General features: G+C 41.9%; 1 protein-coding gene across 1 annotated transcript in view; it reads right to left on the bottom strand.

The window, feature by feature from the left end:
* The window catches only part of ENTREP2 (endosomal transmembrane epsin interactor 2), a 1,018,721-nt gene that overhangs the window by 12,888 nt on the left and 984,018 nt on the right, over positions 1–21,815 (bottom strand). Inside the window, exon 10 of the mRNA XM_089652451.1 lies at positions 7,035–7,360. Coding sequence (XP_089508577.1) covers positions 7,035–7,360 — 326 coding nt within the window. The remainder of the gene's footprint in view (positions 1–7,034; positions 7,361–21,815) is intronic.

Raw genomic sequence — 21,815 nt, forward strand, 5'->3', positions numbered from 1 at the left:
TGCCTCTCATTGCTATTCTCAGAAGTGAGAACTGCCGATTTCAGCACTGTGCTGCTCACAGCATGTCATTATTGTGTTGCAAAGACCTGCCTTTACCAAGATGGTTGCCACCACACAGAGACACAGTACAGAGCAAGGCACAATAAGTCAATGATGGGGAAAGGATCAGCTACAAGGAGGCCACAGACTATACTGGTGATATATCAGAATAAATACTGTAGTTATAGCATATAACAATAATTTTTCATTCAAATGATTTTCTTACCTGCATAAATCCCTGTGCAACCAGGTAGCTTCTAAACCCTCTATTGAGGACATTGTTTAATTTTTAGGAAATAATGATTTCTTTATATAATATGGCCCATTTTATTTTTTTTACATATTTGGAGTTAGGAGGTTGTGAATGCAATCAGCACTGTTTACATAAAGAGTGATAGGACCACCTCAGATGCTGCTTAAATGGAGACACAAATGAAACACTAATTGACAAATGGAACAGTAATAAATAAAAAAAAGACAGTTGCATAATCTCATGTTATTAGTATTTGTTGATAGCGGCTTTCTGCAGTATTTAAATCATGCTGCATTATTGTAAGAGTGGCCCTGGTTAAGGGACAGCTTTGGTAATGCAAATATATCGTCTTTTCAATTTAAATTTTTTTTATAAACTTGTAAAAGAGACAAGGTGAATGTATACAAAAAAATAACGTGTAATAGTTTTAAAATCTTGGTTTTCACTTTCTCATTTTGTTATTATATTACATGGGGACACTCACTTTTTTATTGTATATGTAGGCCCTGCTTACCGCTTTGCAGCACAACGTGATGATGTACATTGTACTACTAAAGTATGAAAGAAAAATAAATTGTAGAAATGTGAATGTCATCTTAAAAATGACATTGTCAATTGTCCTTTGACATATATACTGTATATTGGGTATTGGTTCCACACAGACAGAACAATTTTGAAAACAATGCAGCTGAAATTTGAAATATCTGTAAAAACAAGGACTATATGCTGGCTGAAAATTTTCAAAATTGTTAGAAAATATCTACAAACATTTATGTATCTTTCCCTTTCCTGCATAGAAAACAAACACTTCACCACACCTGTGTCCCATGCAATAGTTGAGCATATCAGAGAGAAAAGTTACGCTTCCCTTGTGGCTCATGTGATCTCAACAAGTTGGACAGATTTAGACAATAAGTGCATCCAAGTGCTGTGTATAGCTAGCAGCAATAAACTTCAAAAACAATGATTAGTTCTGTATGAGGTAAACACAAGTATCAGGCTCATTACAGTCTGAACATTTACAGGATGTGAACTTTGTATAGGTGCCCCTTATAAAAACGTAGCAGACACCCAGATGAATGACACATGGAAAACCATCTGTTCTGTTTTTAACATTATCTGATAATATTTTTCCTTTGTATGACAATAAGATAACTGCTACATCTGGCTAATATCTGAATAGATACAGTATCTCACAGAAGTGAGTACACCCCTCACATTTTTGTAAATATTTTATTCTATCTTTTCATGTGATAACATTGAAGAAATGACACTTTGCTACAATGTAAAGTAATGAGTGTACAGCTTGTATAACAGTGTAAATTTGTTGTCCCCTCAAAATAACTCCACACACAGCCATTAATGTCTAAACCGCTGGCAACAAAAGTGAGTACACCCCTAAGTGAAAATGTCCAAATTGGACCCAGTTAGCCATTTTCCCTCCCCGATGTCATGTGACTCATTAGTGTTACAAGCTCTCAGGTGTGAATGGGGAGTAGGTGTGTTAAATATGTTAAATAGGTGTTATCGCTCTCACTCTCTTATACTGGTCATTGGAAGTTCAACATGGCACCTCATGGCAAAGAACTCTCTGAGAATCTGAAAAAAAGAATAGTTGCTCTACATAAAGATGGCCTAGGCTATAAGAAGATTGCCAAGACCCTGAAACTGAGCTGTATCATGGTGGCCAAGACCATACAGCGGTTTAACAGGACAGGTTCCACTCAGAACAGGTCTCGCCATGGTCGACCATGTTGAGTGCATGTGCTCAGTGTCATATCCAGAGGTTGTCTTTGGGAAATAGATGTACGAGTGCTGCCAGCATTGCTGCAGAGGTTGAAGGGGTGGGGTGGGTCAGCCTGTCAGTGCTCAAACCATACGCCACACACTGAATCAAATTGGTCTGCGTGGCTGTGGTCCCAGAAGAAAGCCTTTTCTAAAGATGATGCACAAGAAAGTCCACAAACAGTTTGCTGAAGACAAGCAGCCTAAGGACATGGATTACTGGAACCATGTCCTGTGGTCTGATGAGACCAAAATAAACTTATTTGGTTCAGATGGTGTTAATCACGTGTAGCGGCAACCAGGTGAGGAGTACAAAGACAAGTGTGTCTTGCCTACAGCCAAGCATGGTGGTGGGAGTGTCATGGTCTGGGGCTGCATGAGTGCTGCTGGCACTGGGGAGCTACAGTTCATTGAGAGAACCATGAATGACAATATGTACTGTGACATACTGAAGCACAGCATGATCCTCTCCCTTCAGAGACTGGGCCGCAGGGCAGTATTCCAACATGATAATGACCCCAAACGCACCTCCAAGATGACCACTGCCTTGCTAAAGAAGCTGAGGGTAAAGGTGATGGACTGGCCAAGCATGTCTCCAGACCTAAACCCTATTGAACATCTGTGGGGCATCCTCAAACGGAAGGTGGAGGAGCGCAAGGTCTCTAACATCCACCAGCTCCGTGATGTCATCATGGAGGAGTGGAAGAGGATTCCAGTGGCAACCTGTGAAGCTCTGGTGAGCTCCATGCCCAAGAGGGTTAAGGCAGTGCTGGAAAATAATGGTGGCCACACAAAATATTGACACTTTGGGCCCAATTTGGACATTTTCACTTAGGGGTGTACTCACTTTTGTTGCCAGTGGTTTAGACATTAATGGCTGTGTGTGGAGTTTTTTTTGAGGGGACAGCAAATTTAAACTGTTATACAAGCTGTACACTTACTACTTTACATTGCAGCAAAGTGTCATTTCTTCAGTGTTGTCACATGAAAAGATAGAATAAAATATTTACAAAAATGTACGGGGTGTACTCACTTCTCTGAGATACTGTATATATTGAAACATTTCATTACACAGCTACTTCGACTGCCCTTTTCATGGTCTACAACAGTGGTGGTCAATTTGAAAATTATAGAGGTCCCAAAGTGTGGCCCCAGACACTTCCAAAGGGCTGCACAATAGCGGTGTGTTTTTGTGCTTTGAGATGCATTTTATCGAGTTAACAGCCCATTTAAAAAATGAATGCACCTTAATGCCTAGAAATTTCCTTCTGCATTTTTTGAATTGTACCACATTGCACATTGAAGTTGAAGTCGCTATTGGTGTCAGTGGTCACAATAATAAGCACTAGTGCAGTGGCAGTACTATTAAACCCTCACTCAACAACATTGGTTTTTAATGATGGTGTTGGTAACCTCCCACCCAGAGGTGGACTGACAACTCATAGGGCCCCCGGGCAATAGGGGATCATGGGGCCCCTGTGTCCTTGCCCAAACTCAAAAAAGCCTATGAAAAAGGTACCAGGGGCATCTCATGGGGTCCACTACTGATCATTTCCAAATGGTCAGTCTGCCCCTGCCCCCACCCTCAAATAGTGCTCAGTATTAGTGCCATGAGACCCTCTCCTCCTGTCTATTAGTGACAGTGTTTTTTAACACACTGTTCCCCTGGATAGGTAATCAGTGGAAGTGTATTTCTTTTTCACCCGCATACTTTCTTCCTCTTCCCATTGGTGGTAAGTGCAATGATTTTAAACACCAACTTCCCCTGTGTTCATGGTCAGTGCAGTGTTTTTTCACCTCTCCCCAACAATGGTGATCAGTGGTGGTTGGTAGCCATTGCAATGTTTTATTTTAACTCTTCTCTGTGCAGTGGCAGTGAAATTTAACCCATACTCCTGCACTGCTCTCTCTCTCTCCTCCTACAATTCAGGGATGTTACTTGTAATTCTGGGCTGGGATCACTCCGCCTGACAATACTTTTTTAGCTCTTGGTGCTGGAATGCAGAGAGAATTTCAGTGCCCAGAATCCTGTTGCAGCACTACAAAGTCAGCATGTGTTCAACAGGTGGCAGATCCAGCACAGGACAGGGGGGGCTGCATATTGGGTACTAGGGATCTACACGTTTGGTAGGAGTGCTTGAAAATCTGGTTTTACAGTTCCCACAACAGTTATATCTAGTTATATATCCATTTTCCCAGTGGGCATTGTTGAGTAGATTGAACTGATGTGGTGTATGGACACCTTGACAATATAAAAAAATGACTGGAACCGTTGGAGGCTCAAGTCATGTCATTTGGAATTTCATCATTGAATCATACAGAAATGTAAACATGTAGAAATATTGTGCAAATTAGATTTATGTGGCCTTCTAATAATGGATCCAAAGGACATTTCCTGACTAACAGATATGTTGGTTGATAATGGTTTGATGTTAAAACTGAATTCCAGCTACTGGATGAGATGGAAGTTGTGGTTGTTCTAGAGTTGCATCTGCACATCTATGCAGTTCTCAAGCACCCTTTTCTATTGGCTTACATAAAGTAAACCATGCCACCTCCTGGACTTACAGTCATGGCCGAAATTGTTGGCACCCTTGATATTTTTCCTGAAAATCAAGTATTTCACACAAAAAAGGTATTGCATTAACACATGTTTTGCTATACACATGTTTATTCCCTTTGTATGTATTGGAACAAATATAAAACAGAGGCAGAAAAGCAAATATGACATAATGTCACACAAAACCCCAAAAATGGGCTGGACAAAAGTATTGGCACCCTTAACTTAATATTTGGTTGCACACCCTTTGGAAAACATAACTGAAATCAGTCGCTTCCTATAACCATCAATAAGCTTCTGACACCTCTCACCCGGAATTTTGGACCACTCTTCCTTTGCAAACAGCTCCAGGTCTCTCTTATTGGAAGGACACCTTTTCCCAACAGCAATTTTAAGATCTCTCCACAGGTGTTCAATGGGATTTAGATCTGGGCTCATTGCTGGCCACTTCAGAACTCTCCAGCGCTTCTTTGCCATCCATTTCTGAGTGCTTTTTGACGTATGTTTGGGGTCATTGTCCTGCTGGAAGACCCAGGATCTTGGACGCAAACCCAGCTTTCTGACACTGGGCCCTACAGTGCGACCCAAAATCCTTTGGTAATCCTCAGATTTCATGATGCCTTGCACACAGTCAAGGCACCCAGTGCCAGAGGCAGCAAAACAACCCCAAAACATCATTGAACCTCCACCATATTTTACCGTAGGTACTGTGTTTTGTTCTTTGTAGGCCTCATTCCGTTTTCGGTAAACAGTAGAATGATGTGCTTTACCGAAAAGCTCTATCTTGGTCTCATCTGTCCACAAGACGTTTTCCCAGAAGGCTTTTGGCTTACTCAAGTACATTTTGGCAAACTGTAGTCTTGCTTTTTTATGTCTCTGTGTCAGCAGTGGGGTCCTCCTGGGTCTCCTGCCATAGCGTTTCATTTCATTTAAATGTCGACGGATAGTTCGCGCTGACACTGATGCTCCCTGAGCCTGCAGGACAGCTTGAATGTCTTTGGAACATGTTTGGGGCTGCTTATCCACCATCCGGACTATTCTGCGTTGCAATCTTTCATCAATTTTCCTCATCCGTCCACGACCAGGGAGATTAGCTACAGTGCCATGGGTTGCAAACTTCTTGATAATGTTGCGCACTGTGGACAAAGGCAAATCTAGTTCTCTGGAGATGGACTTGTAACCTTGAGATTGTTGATATTTTGCCACAATTTTGGTTCTCAGGTCCTCAGACAGTTCTCGTCTCCTCTTTCTGTTGTCCATGCTTAGTGTGGCACAGACAGACACACAATGCAAAGGTTAAGTGAACGTCTCTCCTTTTTATCTGCTTTCAGGTGTGATTTCTATATTGCCCACACCTGTTACTTGCCCCAGGTGAGTTTACAGGAGCATCACATGCTTGTAACATTCTTATTTATCCGCAGTTGTGAAAGGGTGCCAATACTTTTGTCCAGCCCATTTTTGGAGGTTTGTGTGACATTATGTCGAATTTGCTTTCTTTCCTCCCTTTTTTTGTTTTGTCCCAATACACACAAAGGGAATAAACATGTGTATAGCAAAACATGTGTTAATGCAATACGTTTCGTGAGAAATACATGATTTCCTGGAGAAATATCAAGGGTGCCAACAATTTCGGCCATGACTGTATCTCTATTATTCACATCTGAAATGTTTATGGCATGCCAGGAAGAGACACTTGGGACTGTGAGGGGATTGAAGCACACATAGCAGCATGCCTGCCCCTTTTCTCTACTGCCAATTTGCAGAATTATTTCACACAATACAAAGGCTTCCGAGATTGGGAAAGAAAAGGGGAGGGTCGAGCATTGCAGCTGCATCAACTCTGCACTTGAAAGAGCTCAGACCAGAGTGTCCAGCACCAGAAATCCAGAAGCTGGAGCCCCATAAACCTATCAGATGTTAATAATGGAGATACTGTAAGTCCTTGAGGTGGAATACACCTTGTTGGACTTAACTCATGTATACTTGCACAAAGTTGCTGAATTTCTGAAGCTCAGCTTTAAATCATATTCAGCAGAGGTATGTTTCCTATACACCTGCAGACTGAACTAGTAAAGACTTCAATAGTTTATGGAAGCCAGTAGAAAATGGTGCTTGAGAAATGCATAGTTGTGCAGATGCAGCTCTAGAACCAATACAACTTCCATCCCATCCAAGTGCTATCTCAGCACTACTGAGCAGAGAAGCACATACACTTGCGTTTTAAAAACTGAGAACATTCTACATGCATATAGGCAAGCATTCAGCATATTTTGGCACTGTTAACAGACAATAACTAGCAGATGCAGATGAGTATGGAAAATATATATGATGATATATATGATGTCGTTATTGGAATGGTATGGTATTAACATTACCTTCTCTATCATTTTTTCTTACCTGGTCTATAATGTTGGCACTAAAGATGGCTTCCTCCATGTGCCTTTCATCTGACTTGATGACAGATTTAATACTGTTCACAACATGCTGCACTTCTGGAGAAAGGTGACAGTTTGAATGTTCCAGAAACTTTGCCACTAAAATTTTTGTATCCTTATAAGTTTTTAGGTCCACCAGTGAATTTGGCCTCTCTTTGGAGAGGTTCTTCAGAGCTTTTGGCTTGATTCGATGACTCCCTCTTTTTGTGTCTTTCTGCTTTCCTAATAAAAAATGGTTTGCTGTTTCTTGACAAGCAGATGCATTCATGTAAGGGTAAGAACATGGGGCTGGAAAAGCAGAAAAAAAATGGAACAGTTGTGAAAAAGTCACACAACTTGAGCCATGACAGCAAAGATACTAATATGCAATAAAGAACTGGTACAATTTTAAGTAAACCCAGGTAACCACCCCTCAACATCACTGTCAACTAATGTTAATATTCCAGTATATGTAAATATATATGATATGTTACAATAAAATGTAATGTCTTTAGATGCACATAAAGAAGGTGGCCCTTCTGTCCTGACCTGGTTTGATCAAAAATTAAATAAATAAGAAAAAACACAGAAGGACATGCGTGGATGAGTGAAAAACTGAAGATCCTATCAACTATTTCAATTGGATAGAAAGCTATAAAATCATCCAAGAAAATTGATGTATGTGATTAGCATAACTTTACATCTTTAGCCTACTTTCAGGTAGAGGCACAGTTACATTAATTACCAATCTGTGTCAGGACCTACAGTACACAAGCGATATCATCTGAAAAGTGATCTGCCTCTTCAGAGAGCATTTGACAGGCTGTGAGGAAGCATTATGTCACCTTCTTGCCACTTGTTTTAACCCCCAAATGCCTGCACCGCTTCACCTGCAATGCATACACCTCAATAGCGTGCATTGCAAGCGGCTGCGGGGTGGTTGTGGTGCAGTCCAATTAAGTTGAATGAATCATGATTGGCGAGCGGTACTACTGGCAAACGCAAAAGAGAAGGTGAGCCCTAAGGCTTAACCGCCTGTTTTTACTACCCACCACCAACAGCAAGTATAAACTAGGCCTAAGAATACAACACTGATTATCTCACCTGTAACTATAATTATTGTAGTTGTCAGTGTAGCATATCAAGTTGATTCAACCTTAAAGCATGTTTCCATTTTTCCCATTCATGTAGAACACCAAAAAAAAAGATGTTTTTAAGAGAAGGCCTTATTGTTGAGTACAAGGATTTCTGAACAACATCAGAGCTATTCTGTCCTAAGGCCAGGATGAGTCTCCTCTCATACAATCAGGAGGCAAACTTCTAATCATTTAACCCTTTGTTGGCACAGTGTACGTTACATCTGATAGTCAACATCTGCCTGCACAGTATAGATTGAGATAATTATGGCAAGTACAGTTGCCCCATCCCCTCATAAACAAAGAGAACTAGTAAGTTAGAGAACTACCCGGGTGGCAGTCAGCATATTTATCCTGATCCTGTGAAGGTACTTGGTCATACTAGCTGTTATTTTTTTGGCAAGGAAAAGCAGATTTACGTTTCGTGGGGCATTGAGTTACCGGCTACGTGCTATAGGAGTACTATCTACATGATTCCCTCCACCATGGTTTTGTCCTACGTTGTTCACTATCAATACTGGGGATCTATTTATGCTTCTCCTCTATAGCACTTAAGTTTTTTTTTGTTTCATTCTTTGATAACTACTGTGTGTTGGACTAAGGATATACTCTATGGTTCTATACCAGTCTGAATGGTTTATTTGTTTGGCCAGAGGGTCTTGATATTGTATACAAGGGGTTCACTTGCTAAGATAGCCTCAGCCTGGGGCGTGCTGGTTTCCTCTTTGAGTACTCCTCTATCTGCCCCTGGGACCTGTATTTTAACCATCCACCTCCCATAAACCTGTATCCTGATCAGAGCAACATCCACCCAACCAGTTCTGAGGAAGTAGGAATCTTTGTGAAACGCATTGACCTATGAGCATGGAGAAATTATGGACACTAATATTGAGGACTGAAGTTCATAGGATGCCATATCATGCCAAGTTATTGACATGCTCTCTACACCATACACGAATGAATGTTACCTATATCCTCTTCTAGCTCCAGCTCAGGGTGGGGTGGTATTAGTTATCCGACATTTGGTGGTTTGGTGAAATTGCTTGCTTTTTTTTTATATAATGATTTTTAAAATATTAAAATTTAAATATATGGTTTTATGTAAATTGTTTCCTGTTGCGCAGATAAAGTCCACCTATTTTCTTTTGGTAACAATTTTTTGCTCCAAATAATTTTGCTTCCATGTACACAATTCGCATATGCAGTAAATACATAATCAATGGCCGCAAAATCATTTAAAGGAAATGTGTTATGAGCTAAACAAGGAGTCTGCCATAGCTGACTGCTCCTTCTGAAGATAATTGTTTTCTGGTCATATTGCTGATCTTCTGGCTTCAGATCATGTATGCAGAAAAAGACTTCTGATGATTCTCTGATCTTTTTAATCTGCGTACATGTTCCAGATTAGTGATTTACAAGGTAATGAGTTACATTACATGTTCCAGATTAGTGACTTGCAAGATAATCATTTTGACCAGCATTTTAAAGCCCAACTCCAGGAAGATTAAAAAAATCCCACCTTTGCGGTCTATCGTTTACTTTACACCCTCTCCTCCTCTGCCTGAAGCTCTTGTTTGTAGATGGAGCCTCATTGCATCATCACATAAAATACAAGGACATTAACCTTGTATGGTATGCTGAGGAAGCTGAAGTGTGTGTCAATGGAGCCGGTTGCAGCTTTCACAGCAGCTGTAGGAAATAGGCCATAACGCTGGAGGGAGCATGCTGGAGCGAGGCGTAAGGTAAGTATTAAACACAGTACCTCCTGTCCTTGGACCAAAGGAAAAATTAACCCTTGCAATGCGTGTGTGTGTGTGGAAGGGGGGGGGGGTGCGAAGTGGCCAAATGGGGGGGTTGGATTTTTTAATTTCCCTAAAGCTGGGCATTAGGAAGTGATTAGCAGTGGAAGCCCCTATATTTCTCTCATCACAGGATTAATTCAATAAGAACAGTGTTATTTGCTGTGACATTGGTGACATTGGTAATGAAAAGCAACTCATAACTAGGTATTACATATGTTATAATACTTCAGTGGTCATAGAGGCTTTACAAAGCAATAAGGGTAAGTATTTATAACAAATTGTTCAAACATAATGAGTAAGCACGTCGACTCTAGTGCCATTGCACTTAACATATAACCATTTGCTCTATAAATCAATACACAACAAAATTGTTAAGGGCTTATATAGCTTTCATTGTGACTGTAAAGCCTGATAGGGATGATCAAATATGCCTCTCTCATCCATTTACGGCCAGTTCACGAATCGGCAAAATACCAAAACCTGGACATCATTGAAGTGAATCATTTTAGGATTTTAGGTAGACAGATTCCCAGCTGTAGTAATTTTTGGAATCCTGGGTGATGTTATTGGGCAAATTATGTCAAATGTCATAACTTGGGATTCCTGTCTGTAGTATATTTACATTACTGCAGTTGGGTCATTGTGATTGATGTTGGATTACATCACTGGATTCTGTGGCTGACATGGATTTACTACAGGGGACATTAATAAACTTTGCATTCTTAAGGATACCAAGTAAAGTAGGGATCCACACATTCAATAGAACAACATTATGACCAGCATTGTCTAATTTTTTTTACAGCTCCATATTGTGTGCATCAAGTCACCCTCAGTTGCTGTAGGTTTGACAAGTAGGATCATTCCGTCTGCCCATTCTAAATAATCTTTGGGCACCAGGGTATGAGTTAGTGAACATGGTTTAGTTATGTTCTGTAAGAATATATTTGGTCCAGGTGCACTGTAGGGTCGGAAATAAATGTTTGAGTAAGGGTAAAGTAAAGCCTGGAGGTTAAACTGTTGAGGTATGAAGTGGTTGGGCTGTAGGAGCATTTGTTCCAGGGTAGAAGATTCAAAGTATACATCCCTCTGACCCAAGTGATCACTGGCTGCATGCAGATAGAAATTTGTAGAAAGAATCAGATATCAGGAATCTGAAATTCTCTTTTTGATACTTAAGAAGATGTAGGTTCAGTATATAGTTGATGGATGCATTTCATCCCTAAATGAGGACATGCTGCAGCCAGTATTCTACTGTTGAGTTGTACCAGATGGGATTGTTGGGTGTGATGGTGCAACACAGTTTTAGACATTGGGAGGAATTATTACAAATTGTCTGAAACAAGTTCTTTCTCAACTGGTGCCATTTCCTATAGCAGTCAACTTTATATTGTGTTATGTTGTGTGTGTACTATAGTGTTTAAACTTGTTTAACATTCAGAGATCGTGTATTCCTAATGGTAGACAATTGAGTTCAGGCCAGGGGTGGACTGACAACTCATGGGGCCCCCGGGCAATAGGGGATCATGGAGCCCCTGTGTCCTTGCCCAAACTAAAAAAAGCCTATGAAAAAGGTACCAGGGGCATCTCATGGGGCCCCCTACTGACCCCGGGCCCTCGGCCAGTGCCCGAGTTTCCAAATGGTCAGTCCACCCCTGGTTCAGGCTGCTCTCAAGTGAAAGGAGGAGCGCAGTGAAGGATGTAAATGCCATGCTCTATTTTCAAGATATCTTATGAGAAACCCATAAGAGATCTCAGCTCCTGATGTACTTATGTCTATATTTTAAGAACAAATAAAGACATTGCAAGGAACTATGATTGACTGTCACCTATTTGGACATTTGCACCAAGAAGTAAAAGGAAATCTCAATGGGACATAGATGTTAAAAACAAAAACACAAAACTTACAGGTGTTTTAACTACTTTAGCTATACAAAATGAAACAGCTTTGAACTTTAGATCTACTTTTAATAGTCATACTTAACCCTTTATAAAACCAATGAATATTTGTTGAGTACCCCTGGTGAAAACTTCCCATTTTTGAAGTACGCCTTGCAATTACATTTAATGCCAGTACCCCCTGACTTGTATATACAGTAAGTAGCAATGCAGTAGGAGTACTAAATGATTACCTATCTACACATGTATTTTTTTTTATTTTCTAAACCTGTCACAGAGACTTTACTGTAAGCATAAGGACTACCTATCCAATTCTCCTCCTCTTCCTCCTCTCGGGTACACACCATTAATTTAGAATCAGTTGTTCTGAATTCTTGTTCTTTCTGGATATGAAGGACAACAAATATTAAATCCTTTGCCATCAATGCAGTAACCAGATGGCGTTTCTCTAATTGATATAAAATCTGACATCAGTCATTTTGCAAAAAAGACAGAAAGAAATGGACAGCTGGAAGATGAGATAGGTCATCAAGAATTCACTTGACCCAGCAAAGTTTAAGTTTATTACAGCAGACTTTCTTACTGAGACAAAAATAGAAAGGTTACGTTTTCTATTATTCCCATACAAAATTTCATTTTCTTCTAGGAATCCCTGACTTACCTCTAGCAGCTGTGCTCTACAATCTCCGGTACTGGGAGAAACCTTTCCCGCTGTGTTTTTCATTATATTTAAGAATAGTATTTGCCTTGAAAAATGGGTAATTGATTCTCTCTGTAGTAATTAATGTAATAGCTATTGATTTAAGAAGCTCTCCATGGCAAATGCCTTTACAAAAGTGGGAGGAATTGCTGAGACATTTTGGCCCTGATTCACTATTGGGCGTGGGCGCATATTTATGGGCTTAAGCCCAATTTTCATGGGCGTCCGTCCATTTTTGACCCTGCAACCTAATTCACTATTGAGCAGAGCCCATAAGCAGACGCCCAATCTAATTCACAAAAAGACACACGCCCGGAATCAGACTCACAAAAGCAGACTTGCTAAGAAGCACGTCTAACACCATGAAAAATCACTGTAGAGACATGTTCACTTAGAAATTTGCTTTGCCAAATATCAGGACTTCACTTTAAACAATATCTGCTATTTCCAAAAAAATTAAGAATGTGTTAAAAAACGTTTTTCTCAAGGAAATCGACACAGTAAAAATCTAGATGCCCGTGCAGTGTCTTTGGCAGATAGAACTGAGCATGTGCAGAACACATTTTAGTCCTCTGCCATGGGCGTTTGCTTTTTAGCCACTGACTAATAGTGAATCTGATTGTGGATTCCTCTGACAGCCGGCACTCGGTCGCGACTACTGTGTTTAATAAACAGCATTAAGCATATCTTCATGTAATCTAATTAGATTTCCTTCGTTTTAGTGATTATATTTTTGTTTCTTATCCTTTATAATTATTTCTGTTATGATTTTACTTATTTTGAAGGTCTAGATAAAATTTATTTTGAAAGCTGAATGTAAAAATAAAGGTCCGCAATAAAAAAAAATAAAATAAAAATAACAGCGTGGGTCCCCCCTCTCATCCATACCAAGCCCTTCGGGTCTGGTATGGATATCAAGGGGGAACTCCATGCTGAAATTTAAAAAAAAAACAGCGTGGGTCCCCCTCAATATCCATACCAGACCTTTATCCGAGCATGCAGCCCGGCAGGTCAGGAAAGGGGGGGGGGGACGAGCGAGCGCCCCCCCCCTCCTGAACCATACCAGGCCACATGCCCTCAACATGGGGGGGGTGCTTTGGGGCAGGGGGGCTCCCCCCCCCCAAAGCACCTTGTCCCCATGTTGATGAGGACAAGGGCTTCTTCCCCACAACCCTGGCCGGTGGTTGTGGGGGTCTGCGGGCGGGGGGCTTATCAGAATCTGGAAGCCCCCTTTAACAAGGGGGCCCCCAGATCCCGCCCCCCCCCCCTACGTGAATGATTCTGTGGTACACGGTCCGCAGACTCATTCACAAAAAAACTAAGTGTGGTGTAAAAAAAACACAGTACAGGGTCTTTGACAAGTCCTTTATTAAAACAATGTCCCCCGAAGTAGATCCAACGTCAATCACGGCGGCGGCGGCGGCGGCAGGGACCCGAAAAAAGAAAAAAAAAAAAAGGTTCCGCTCCAGTCCGAGGCTTCCAGCCTAGTGAAGAAGAGGCTAGCTGACAGTTCTTATATAGGTATGGGGCGGGGCCAGCCGGGCACATCATCCCCGCCCCTTACCTATTTGAGAAATGTCACCCTGTCTCTCCACTGAGGCTAACTAGCTGAATGCAGGAGACAGTCTGACATTTCTTATATAGGTATGGGGCGGGGCCAGCCGGGAACAGCAAGCATGTGACATGGGGCGGGTCACTCAGATGATGTCCCCGGCTGGCCCCGCCCCATACCTATATAAGAACTGTCAGCTAGCCTCTTCTTCACTAGGCTGGAAGCCTCCGACGGGAGCGGAACTTTTATTTTTTTTTTCGGGTCCCTGCCGCCGCCGCGATTGACGTTGGATCTACTTCGGGGGACATTGTTTTAATAAAGGACTTGTCAAAGACCCTGTACTGTGTTTTTTTTACACCACACTTAGTTTTTTTGTGAATGAGTCTGCGGACCGTGTACCGCAGAATCATTCACGTAGGGGGGGGGCGGGATCTGGGGGCCGCCTTGTTAAAGGGGGCTTCCAGATTCTGATAAGCCCCCCGCCCGCAGACCCCCACAACCACCGGCCAGGGTTGTGGGGAAGAGGCCCTTGTCCTCATCAACATGGGGACAAGGTGCTTTGGGGGGGGAGCCCCCCCTGCCCCAAAGCACCCCCCCCATGTTGAGGGCATGTGGCCTGGTATGGTTCAGGAGGGGGGGTGCTCGCTCGTCCCCCCCCCCTTCCCTGACCTGCCGGGGTGCATGCTTGGATAAGGGTCTGGTATGGATATTGAGGGGACCCACGCTGTTTTTTTTTTTACATTTCGACGTGGAGTTCCCCCTTAATATCCATACTAGATCCGAAGGGCTTGGTACAGATGGGAGGGGGGACCCACGCTTTTTTTCTATTATTTATGCAATAAAGGGAATTATTTTACATTCAGCTGTCAGTGGGGAACCCCGCTGACAGATGAAACATTAACTCATGGCTGTCGCTCCTACAATCCCGCATGAGTTATGTTATCAACTCATGCGGCGTTTTAGTAGTGAAAACCAATGCAGCGCTCATGTTTCAGCTGTCGGCGGATTTCCCCACTGACAGTTGAATGTCAAAGTATTGCAGGGATTTAGAAACAGTTCTTTAAATAACTGGCGTGGGGTCCCCCCTCCCATCCATACTAAGCCCTTCGGGTCTCGTATGGATGTTAAGGGGTACCTCCACACTGAAATTAAATAAAAAACAGCATGGGGTACCCCCCAAAATCCATAACACATACTTATCCGAGCATGCAGCCCGGCAGGTCAGGAAAGGGGGGGGGGACGAGCGAGCGCCTCCCCCCCTCCTGAACCATACCAGGCCACATGCCCATACCAAATTATTCAAACATTTGTAAACAGACCAATTAACTGAAATGGTTTGGCATTTGTACCCCAAATATGACGTTCCCTGAGGCGTTGGTAAACCGAGGTACGCCTGTATTAGTATTGCAATCCTTTGTATTGGGATACATAGAACCATCATACATGTGAATTGGCAACATAGCACAACATTTGTGTCACATTGGAGATATCTGGCTAGTTAAACTGACCATGCCCAGGGACCTAGGATTGATTCACAGCACAGAAATACAGGCTGGGTTAGCAATGTAGCTCCGTGGGTTAGTGGTTAGCACTGCTGCCTCACAACTCTAGGGTTGTCGGTTCGAATCCCAACCCCGGCGAGGTAGTAGCATGATCTCCGTGTGTGGCTGTCTTCACATACATGTTCTGGCAACATCTTTGCATTCTGTCTAAATGATCCCTAAAATGTGAATTAGAATGAGGCCTTGTCTGTTGAAACACCTTCAAAGCTGCACCTTATGTGAATGTCATACAATGGTATAAGATAAGGGCCTGAATCACTAATAGATTTGATAATGATGGTTTACACTCCACCCACTTTTGTGAAGGATTTGGCAAGCAAAGAGCTGACAGAGAGAGAGAAGAGTGAGACGAAGAAGAGTGAGCAAGAGATACATATGAAGAGTGATAAAGAGAGACATTCAGAAGAGTGAGCGAGAGAGAAGAGCGAGCCAGTGAGACGAAGAAGAGTGAGCGAGAGAGAAGAGCGAGCCAGTGAGACGAAGAAGAGTGAGCGAGAGATACATACTGAGGAGTGATAAAGAGAGACATTCAGAAGAGTGAGCGAGAGAGAAAAGACTCGGTTGGTGAATCCACACATCAAACTTGTCACAAATCCTGGCGTGCATTTTTCCCCCAAATGCATAGCAGACCCTTATCCCAGCAGGCAGGTACCGCACGCCTTCAAAGATTTATTTCCTTTGTTGATTTTCCTGCTTCGCTCACACTATATGCAATTGAAAATTACTCTTTAAGTTGCCAATTTTACTGTGTTTCCTAGAGAATTACTAACTAGTTGTGTTTTCAATTGTGTGTAGCATTGCGATTTCTATTTGAGTCTAGATGTTAAATTGCTAATAAATGGCCACAATTCTCAAATACCTTTGAACTCTCGCTGCAACAAATGGTGTATGTTAATACACTCACATTCATTATATCCAATATCAGGTACGATGTCAATGCACAAATCGCACCTGAAATTGCACACCCTGGATGTGACTTGTCATGTGATTGGCATGGCCAGCAGCTTGCTCTTTGCATGGCAAATTGCACCCAATGTTACTGGGGGCCAACACCACTGTCACATCTAATCCGATGCGGCAATTGTCCAACTTACAGTGAAGTTGCACGAGTTCACAATCCAATTGGATGTGAACAGAGCGTACAGTGGCCAATAGGGTGCGACTTGGTCTACGATTTGCAAGTCGCCTGTCATGCCAATTGCATGGCAATCGCAAACAATGTTACTGGGGGCTACCCGGTCACATTAAAGCAGATTTCTAAGTGGTGTTATTGACACCACAGTCACATCATGTGACTTGCATAGAAGTTGCATGATTTCAAAGTCGGGGTACATGGTGATTTCAAGTGCAATTTGCAAGACATTCGACATCGATCTCTCAGCAAATTGCATGAAAAGTAGTGTATTCATTACTCTATTATTACTTGCGGCTCCAACCAAGTTTGAACCACAACAATATGAACGCTCCAATAGCGTGCTCATTGAGTGGGACTTGGCATGTGATTTGCACAACATGCAAGCTGTAAATCATCTGCAAAGTCGCACCCTATTGTCTGCTATTAGAGTGACCACATGGGTGCGTTTCAAACACTGATTTCTATAGTAGTACATGTACTACTTTAGTGGCAATTTGCATAGAGATCTGTGTCAAATGTCTTGAAAATTGCATTGAAATGGTCAACTTTACTGTAAGTTGCATGATTTGTAAATCAGCTTTGCCCAGAGTGTAATGTTTGGTGATGTTTGATTTCTGGAGTGTTTTACCAATTGATGGGAAATTCACCATACTAGTCAAATCGATTTGTCATTTTCAGTATTGCATACAAGATGTGGTCATGTGACTGTCTTAACTCATGCGAGAATCTGGAGGGAATTGTGACCATAGTAGCAATAAAGGTTCCAATTGGGGTTCCCTTTCACATCCCTGCTCAATGTTCTGTTGTATGCTGCACACGTACATTTCACTGTATATATCTTTCTGATTTGTGGGGCCTGTATACCAAGGGTTAATGCAGGTAGGAAGCGGATTCATCAGGTGAAAACACTTTCACTGACCAAACTAAGGTCAGTGGTGGGTGTGGCTTCATTGGGTGTGGGGCCTTGTTTGGCACGCTCCAAATACAACCTAGCTTATATAAAGATGTGCAGTAGGGAGTGATTTGGCCTGTTACTAGGCCGGGTGGTTTGTGACTAAGTCCTTGCTTGTAGTGGTTTGGGGGAAGAAGAGATTTTGTGCTGAATTGCCCCAGACACCACTCAGGCTGTGTTTGGAAGTGGGCTGGAAATGTTTGCATATTTTTGGCCTTGTAAAGTGTGTTTGTGTGTTATTGCACAATGATTGTGTTTTTTTCTCATTGCATTGAAAGCCTCACACATGTCAATCGTTTTGTTTAAAATCTGCTCTTGTTTTAATTTTGCTTGCTTATTTAGACTCAAATGCTTTTTTCTTACAAACCTGCTGACAAATGTATGTGTAGGGTGTTTGTAGAGGTGGGAGGGGTTTTTCACATATGTCTTGTTTTCTTTATATTTTGATGTGTAGACTTTTTTTGTGAATGGATCTTTATACTAAATGATTGTGTAAGTAAACCTTATGTGCACGAAAATGTTACTTGATTCATCTTCCCCTTTGTTTCCTGCTATAACCTGAGCACACACAGTTCATTAGAAGTATCTTTAGATTGTAAGCTCTTATGAGCAGGAGTGTTTTATTTTTGCCACATCAATCCTATTTGTGTGACTCACCAAGATATTGACTGTACCTACTTGTTCCTGCTGACCAAATAAATGAAGATATATTTGATCAATAAATGTTTCACCGATGTTTTTGTGTTTATTTTATGTTCAATATATGAACAACCTTAATAGTTACTTTGTATACTTATATAATCTGCTCAAATGTAGCTTGTAAGAGCGTGAATATGCAAGTGGGTGCAAACTGGCTTTTTCAAAACCAAACAAAAAAATAAAAAACCTGCTTGCACCACAATATTGTTATGTACTAATGAATATGTCACATTCACTGTGCAGCCAGCTACAGGTTTTCTACAATTTGATTTACAGTAATAAAATAGTCCCCACTGTATGTTGATTTTTGGCCTTTGGCAACAAATATATATTAGCCAAGGTTTAAAAAGAAAAAAATCACTAAAACACACATTCGCGAAAGCTATCATAGCCGTGCATAGAAATGAGCGATCGTGCATTGATATGCGCGATCGTGCACAAATAAACGCCAAACAGGTGTCCCCCATGGCGCACGAGCAGCTATCCTCCTGGAAGTCCGTCATCTGGTGCGCGCGCACCCGGAAGTGGTTGTGGGGAGTGTAAGTGGATGAGAAGTGGTTGGAGGTTTTGTGTTGGTTGAAAATTTTGATAACTTTATTGGCATTTGGACATGGCGAGAGCACAGTTCTCAACTGAGGAGATGATCCTTATATGTAAAGTAACTGTGGCCATTGCAAATATGTTTATAACATGTGAGGGACAAGTAATTGTAATTTTGTGGGTGGGGCCTAGCAGAATCTCACTTGGTGCACATGCTACTTATCTGTACATTAGCTCCTGGGTATTGATGGGTCAATTATATTAACCACTTGCCTACTGGGTACTCATACCCCCTTCCTGTCCTGGCCAATTTTCATCTTTCTGCACTGTTACCCTTTGAATGACAATTGTGCGGTCATGCCACATTGTACCCATCTTAAATTTGTATCAGTTTTTTCAGACAAATAGAGCTTTCTTTGGGTGGTATTGACTTGCTGCTGTGAGTTTCACTTTTTGCTCGATAAACCACAAAATAGCTCATAATGAATAAAAGTCTGTTTATATTATAACATTTGGTAAACTGGTAATTTAGCAACACTGATGTGCGTTGATGAGGCGGCACTGCTGGCCACAGGTGGGCGGAACTGTTGGGTGGCACTGGTGGGCACTGATCATCGGGGCCGACCCCTGCTTTGATAACTGCTGGTTCTCGGCAGTACTTTCCACACATTCTGACAGCGTGATGAAAGTGCAGCCAAGACCCGGCAAATGCATTTCCCGGTGATCAGCGTGTCATTGGACATGGCTGATCACATGGTAAAAAGCCGCTGTGATTGGTCTTTACCACATCACGTGATCAGCTGTGTCCTTAGGACACAGCAATCATGGAGAGCGCGTTCTGCCAGGATGTCATATGACACCCTCCCAGAGCTGCCTGGATGCAGTGTAGCGTTATTCGGCTATCTGCGGTCGCCAAATAGGTAACCAGCTAGGCCTTCATGGCTAATCTTTGAATATCTGGACATGTATACTGCGTATAATGCATTACATTCTACAATGTGTTGGTGTACATGGTATAACAGTGTGCAATGCGTTGCTGGATTCTGCATGACAGTGGACAGCGTATCACAGTGTGCAATGCGTAGCTCCAGCCTGCATGACAGTGTACAGTGCATTACAGTCTACAATGTGTGGGTGTACACGGTATCACAGTGTGCAATGCGTTGCTCCATCCTGCATGACAGAGTACAGTGCATTACAGTCTACAATGTGTGGGTGTACACGGTATTACTTTGTACAGAGTATTACAGTGTGCAATGCGTTGTACACTGCAGTGTGCACTAAAGCATTTTACACTCATGCACTGTACACACTAACGCATTTGACATTTCTAGTGTGCAATGCGTTCGTGTGCAATGCCTTGGACAGTACAATGCATTTGCAGTATTGGTGTATGTTTATTAAGCACAGATAATTCATCTGATTTTAGTTATCAAGGAGAAGTCTTCTCTGTCCCCCTGTTTATGAGGTGGAGGACAATTGTTTTCCGAAGAGGAGAGGAGACTTTTTTTCAAGGAGATCTGTATAGATTTCCAGAGATATGTGTAGATGGTTGAGGGGCTGCATGTGATCTCCGGAGATAATTGTGATTAATGATCACCTGAGTTAAACCAGTGAATGAAAAGTGTAAAAAAACATGGATTGAAAATAATCTGCACTGACCACTGTGCTTTGTCAAGCCACATATTGGCACATTCTGGTGTCACACAGATGCGATGTGAAATTTGCAGTGTTTTCTGTGCAAGCGCTGCACCGCATCACAACCGCAACCCCTTCATGCCACCTGCTGCGGCTTTCTAGGTGAAGTTACCAACACACCAATATTGGTACACAAAGCGTATTGCGATTTGCCAAATTGGATGGCATGCCTATTCACACCCATGTGCATACCCTGAAAAAGGGTCCTGCACATTTTTGGCCCGGATGCGGTGCAATTTGAGGTGTGCAAAATGTTTGTCTCTAATTGCAACGCACACAAATTGCATGTGATTTGCCCAGGAGTGCGGTGTTAGACCACAATGCATGTATGTGAAGCCAGAATAAAAGGATGTGGATTTTGTCTATTTTTACTTGCGCATGTTAACATTATGGAAGTGCGTTATTCTTCTGTTTAACATGCTATAGAAATGCAACATGCATTTGGATGGAGTGTTTTTGTATGTGCATTTTGGAAGTATTCTAAACACACATTGACCCTAGGGCCACACCATATCTTATGCAGGCCATAGATGGGTCGAAAATCGGCCGATTTTTTTACTGATAAAAAATCTGCACATGAGCAGTGACCTGCAAGAGGAAGACAAAAAGAAGAAAAAGAAGAAGAGGATGATGATGATGAAGAAGAAGAAGAAGATGATGAAGAGGAAGAAGAGGATGATGATGAAGAAGAAGAGGAAGAAGAAGAGGAAGAAGAAGGATGAAAAATGAGAGGAATTCCAGTATGGCAAAAAGTGTCCCTGCAGAGAGCTCCGCTATTTCTTTGACAGTTCCTTGACATTTACAGCGGTTGCAACATTGTATCTATTTGTTTCCGAATAAAAACATCTGTATCCGAAATGGATACAAATACATTGTTGCAACCGCTATAAATGTCAAAGAACTGTCAAAGAAATAGCGGAGCTCTCTGCAGGGACACTTTTTGCCGGCTGTAGACGGGATGAAAATCGGCCGATTTTTTTTTTACCATTGCTGGTAACGTCGGCCACTTGAACAACCGATTTTTCATTTTTTAAAAGAAAAATCGGCTGTTTTTCTCCCCGTCTATGGCCTGCATAAGCATTAGTGTGCCTG

This window comes from Staurois parvus, unplaced genomic scaffold (assembly GCF_062004578.1).
Source record: "Staurois parvus isolate SC_StPar_1 unplaced genomic scaffold, SC_StPar_1.0 ptg000682l, whole genome shotgun sequence".
In the NCBI taxonomy this organism is placed as follows: Eukaryota; Metazoa; Chordata; class Amphibia; order Anura; family Ranidae; genus Staurois; species Staurois parvus.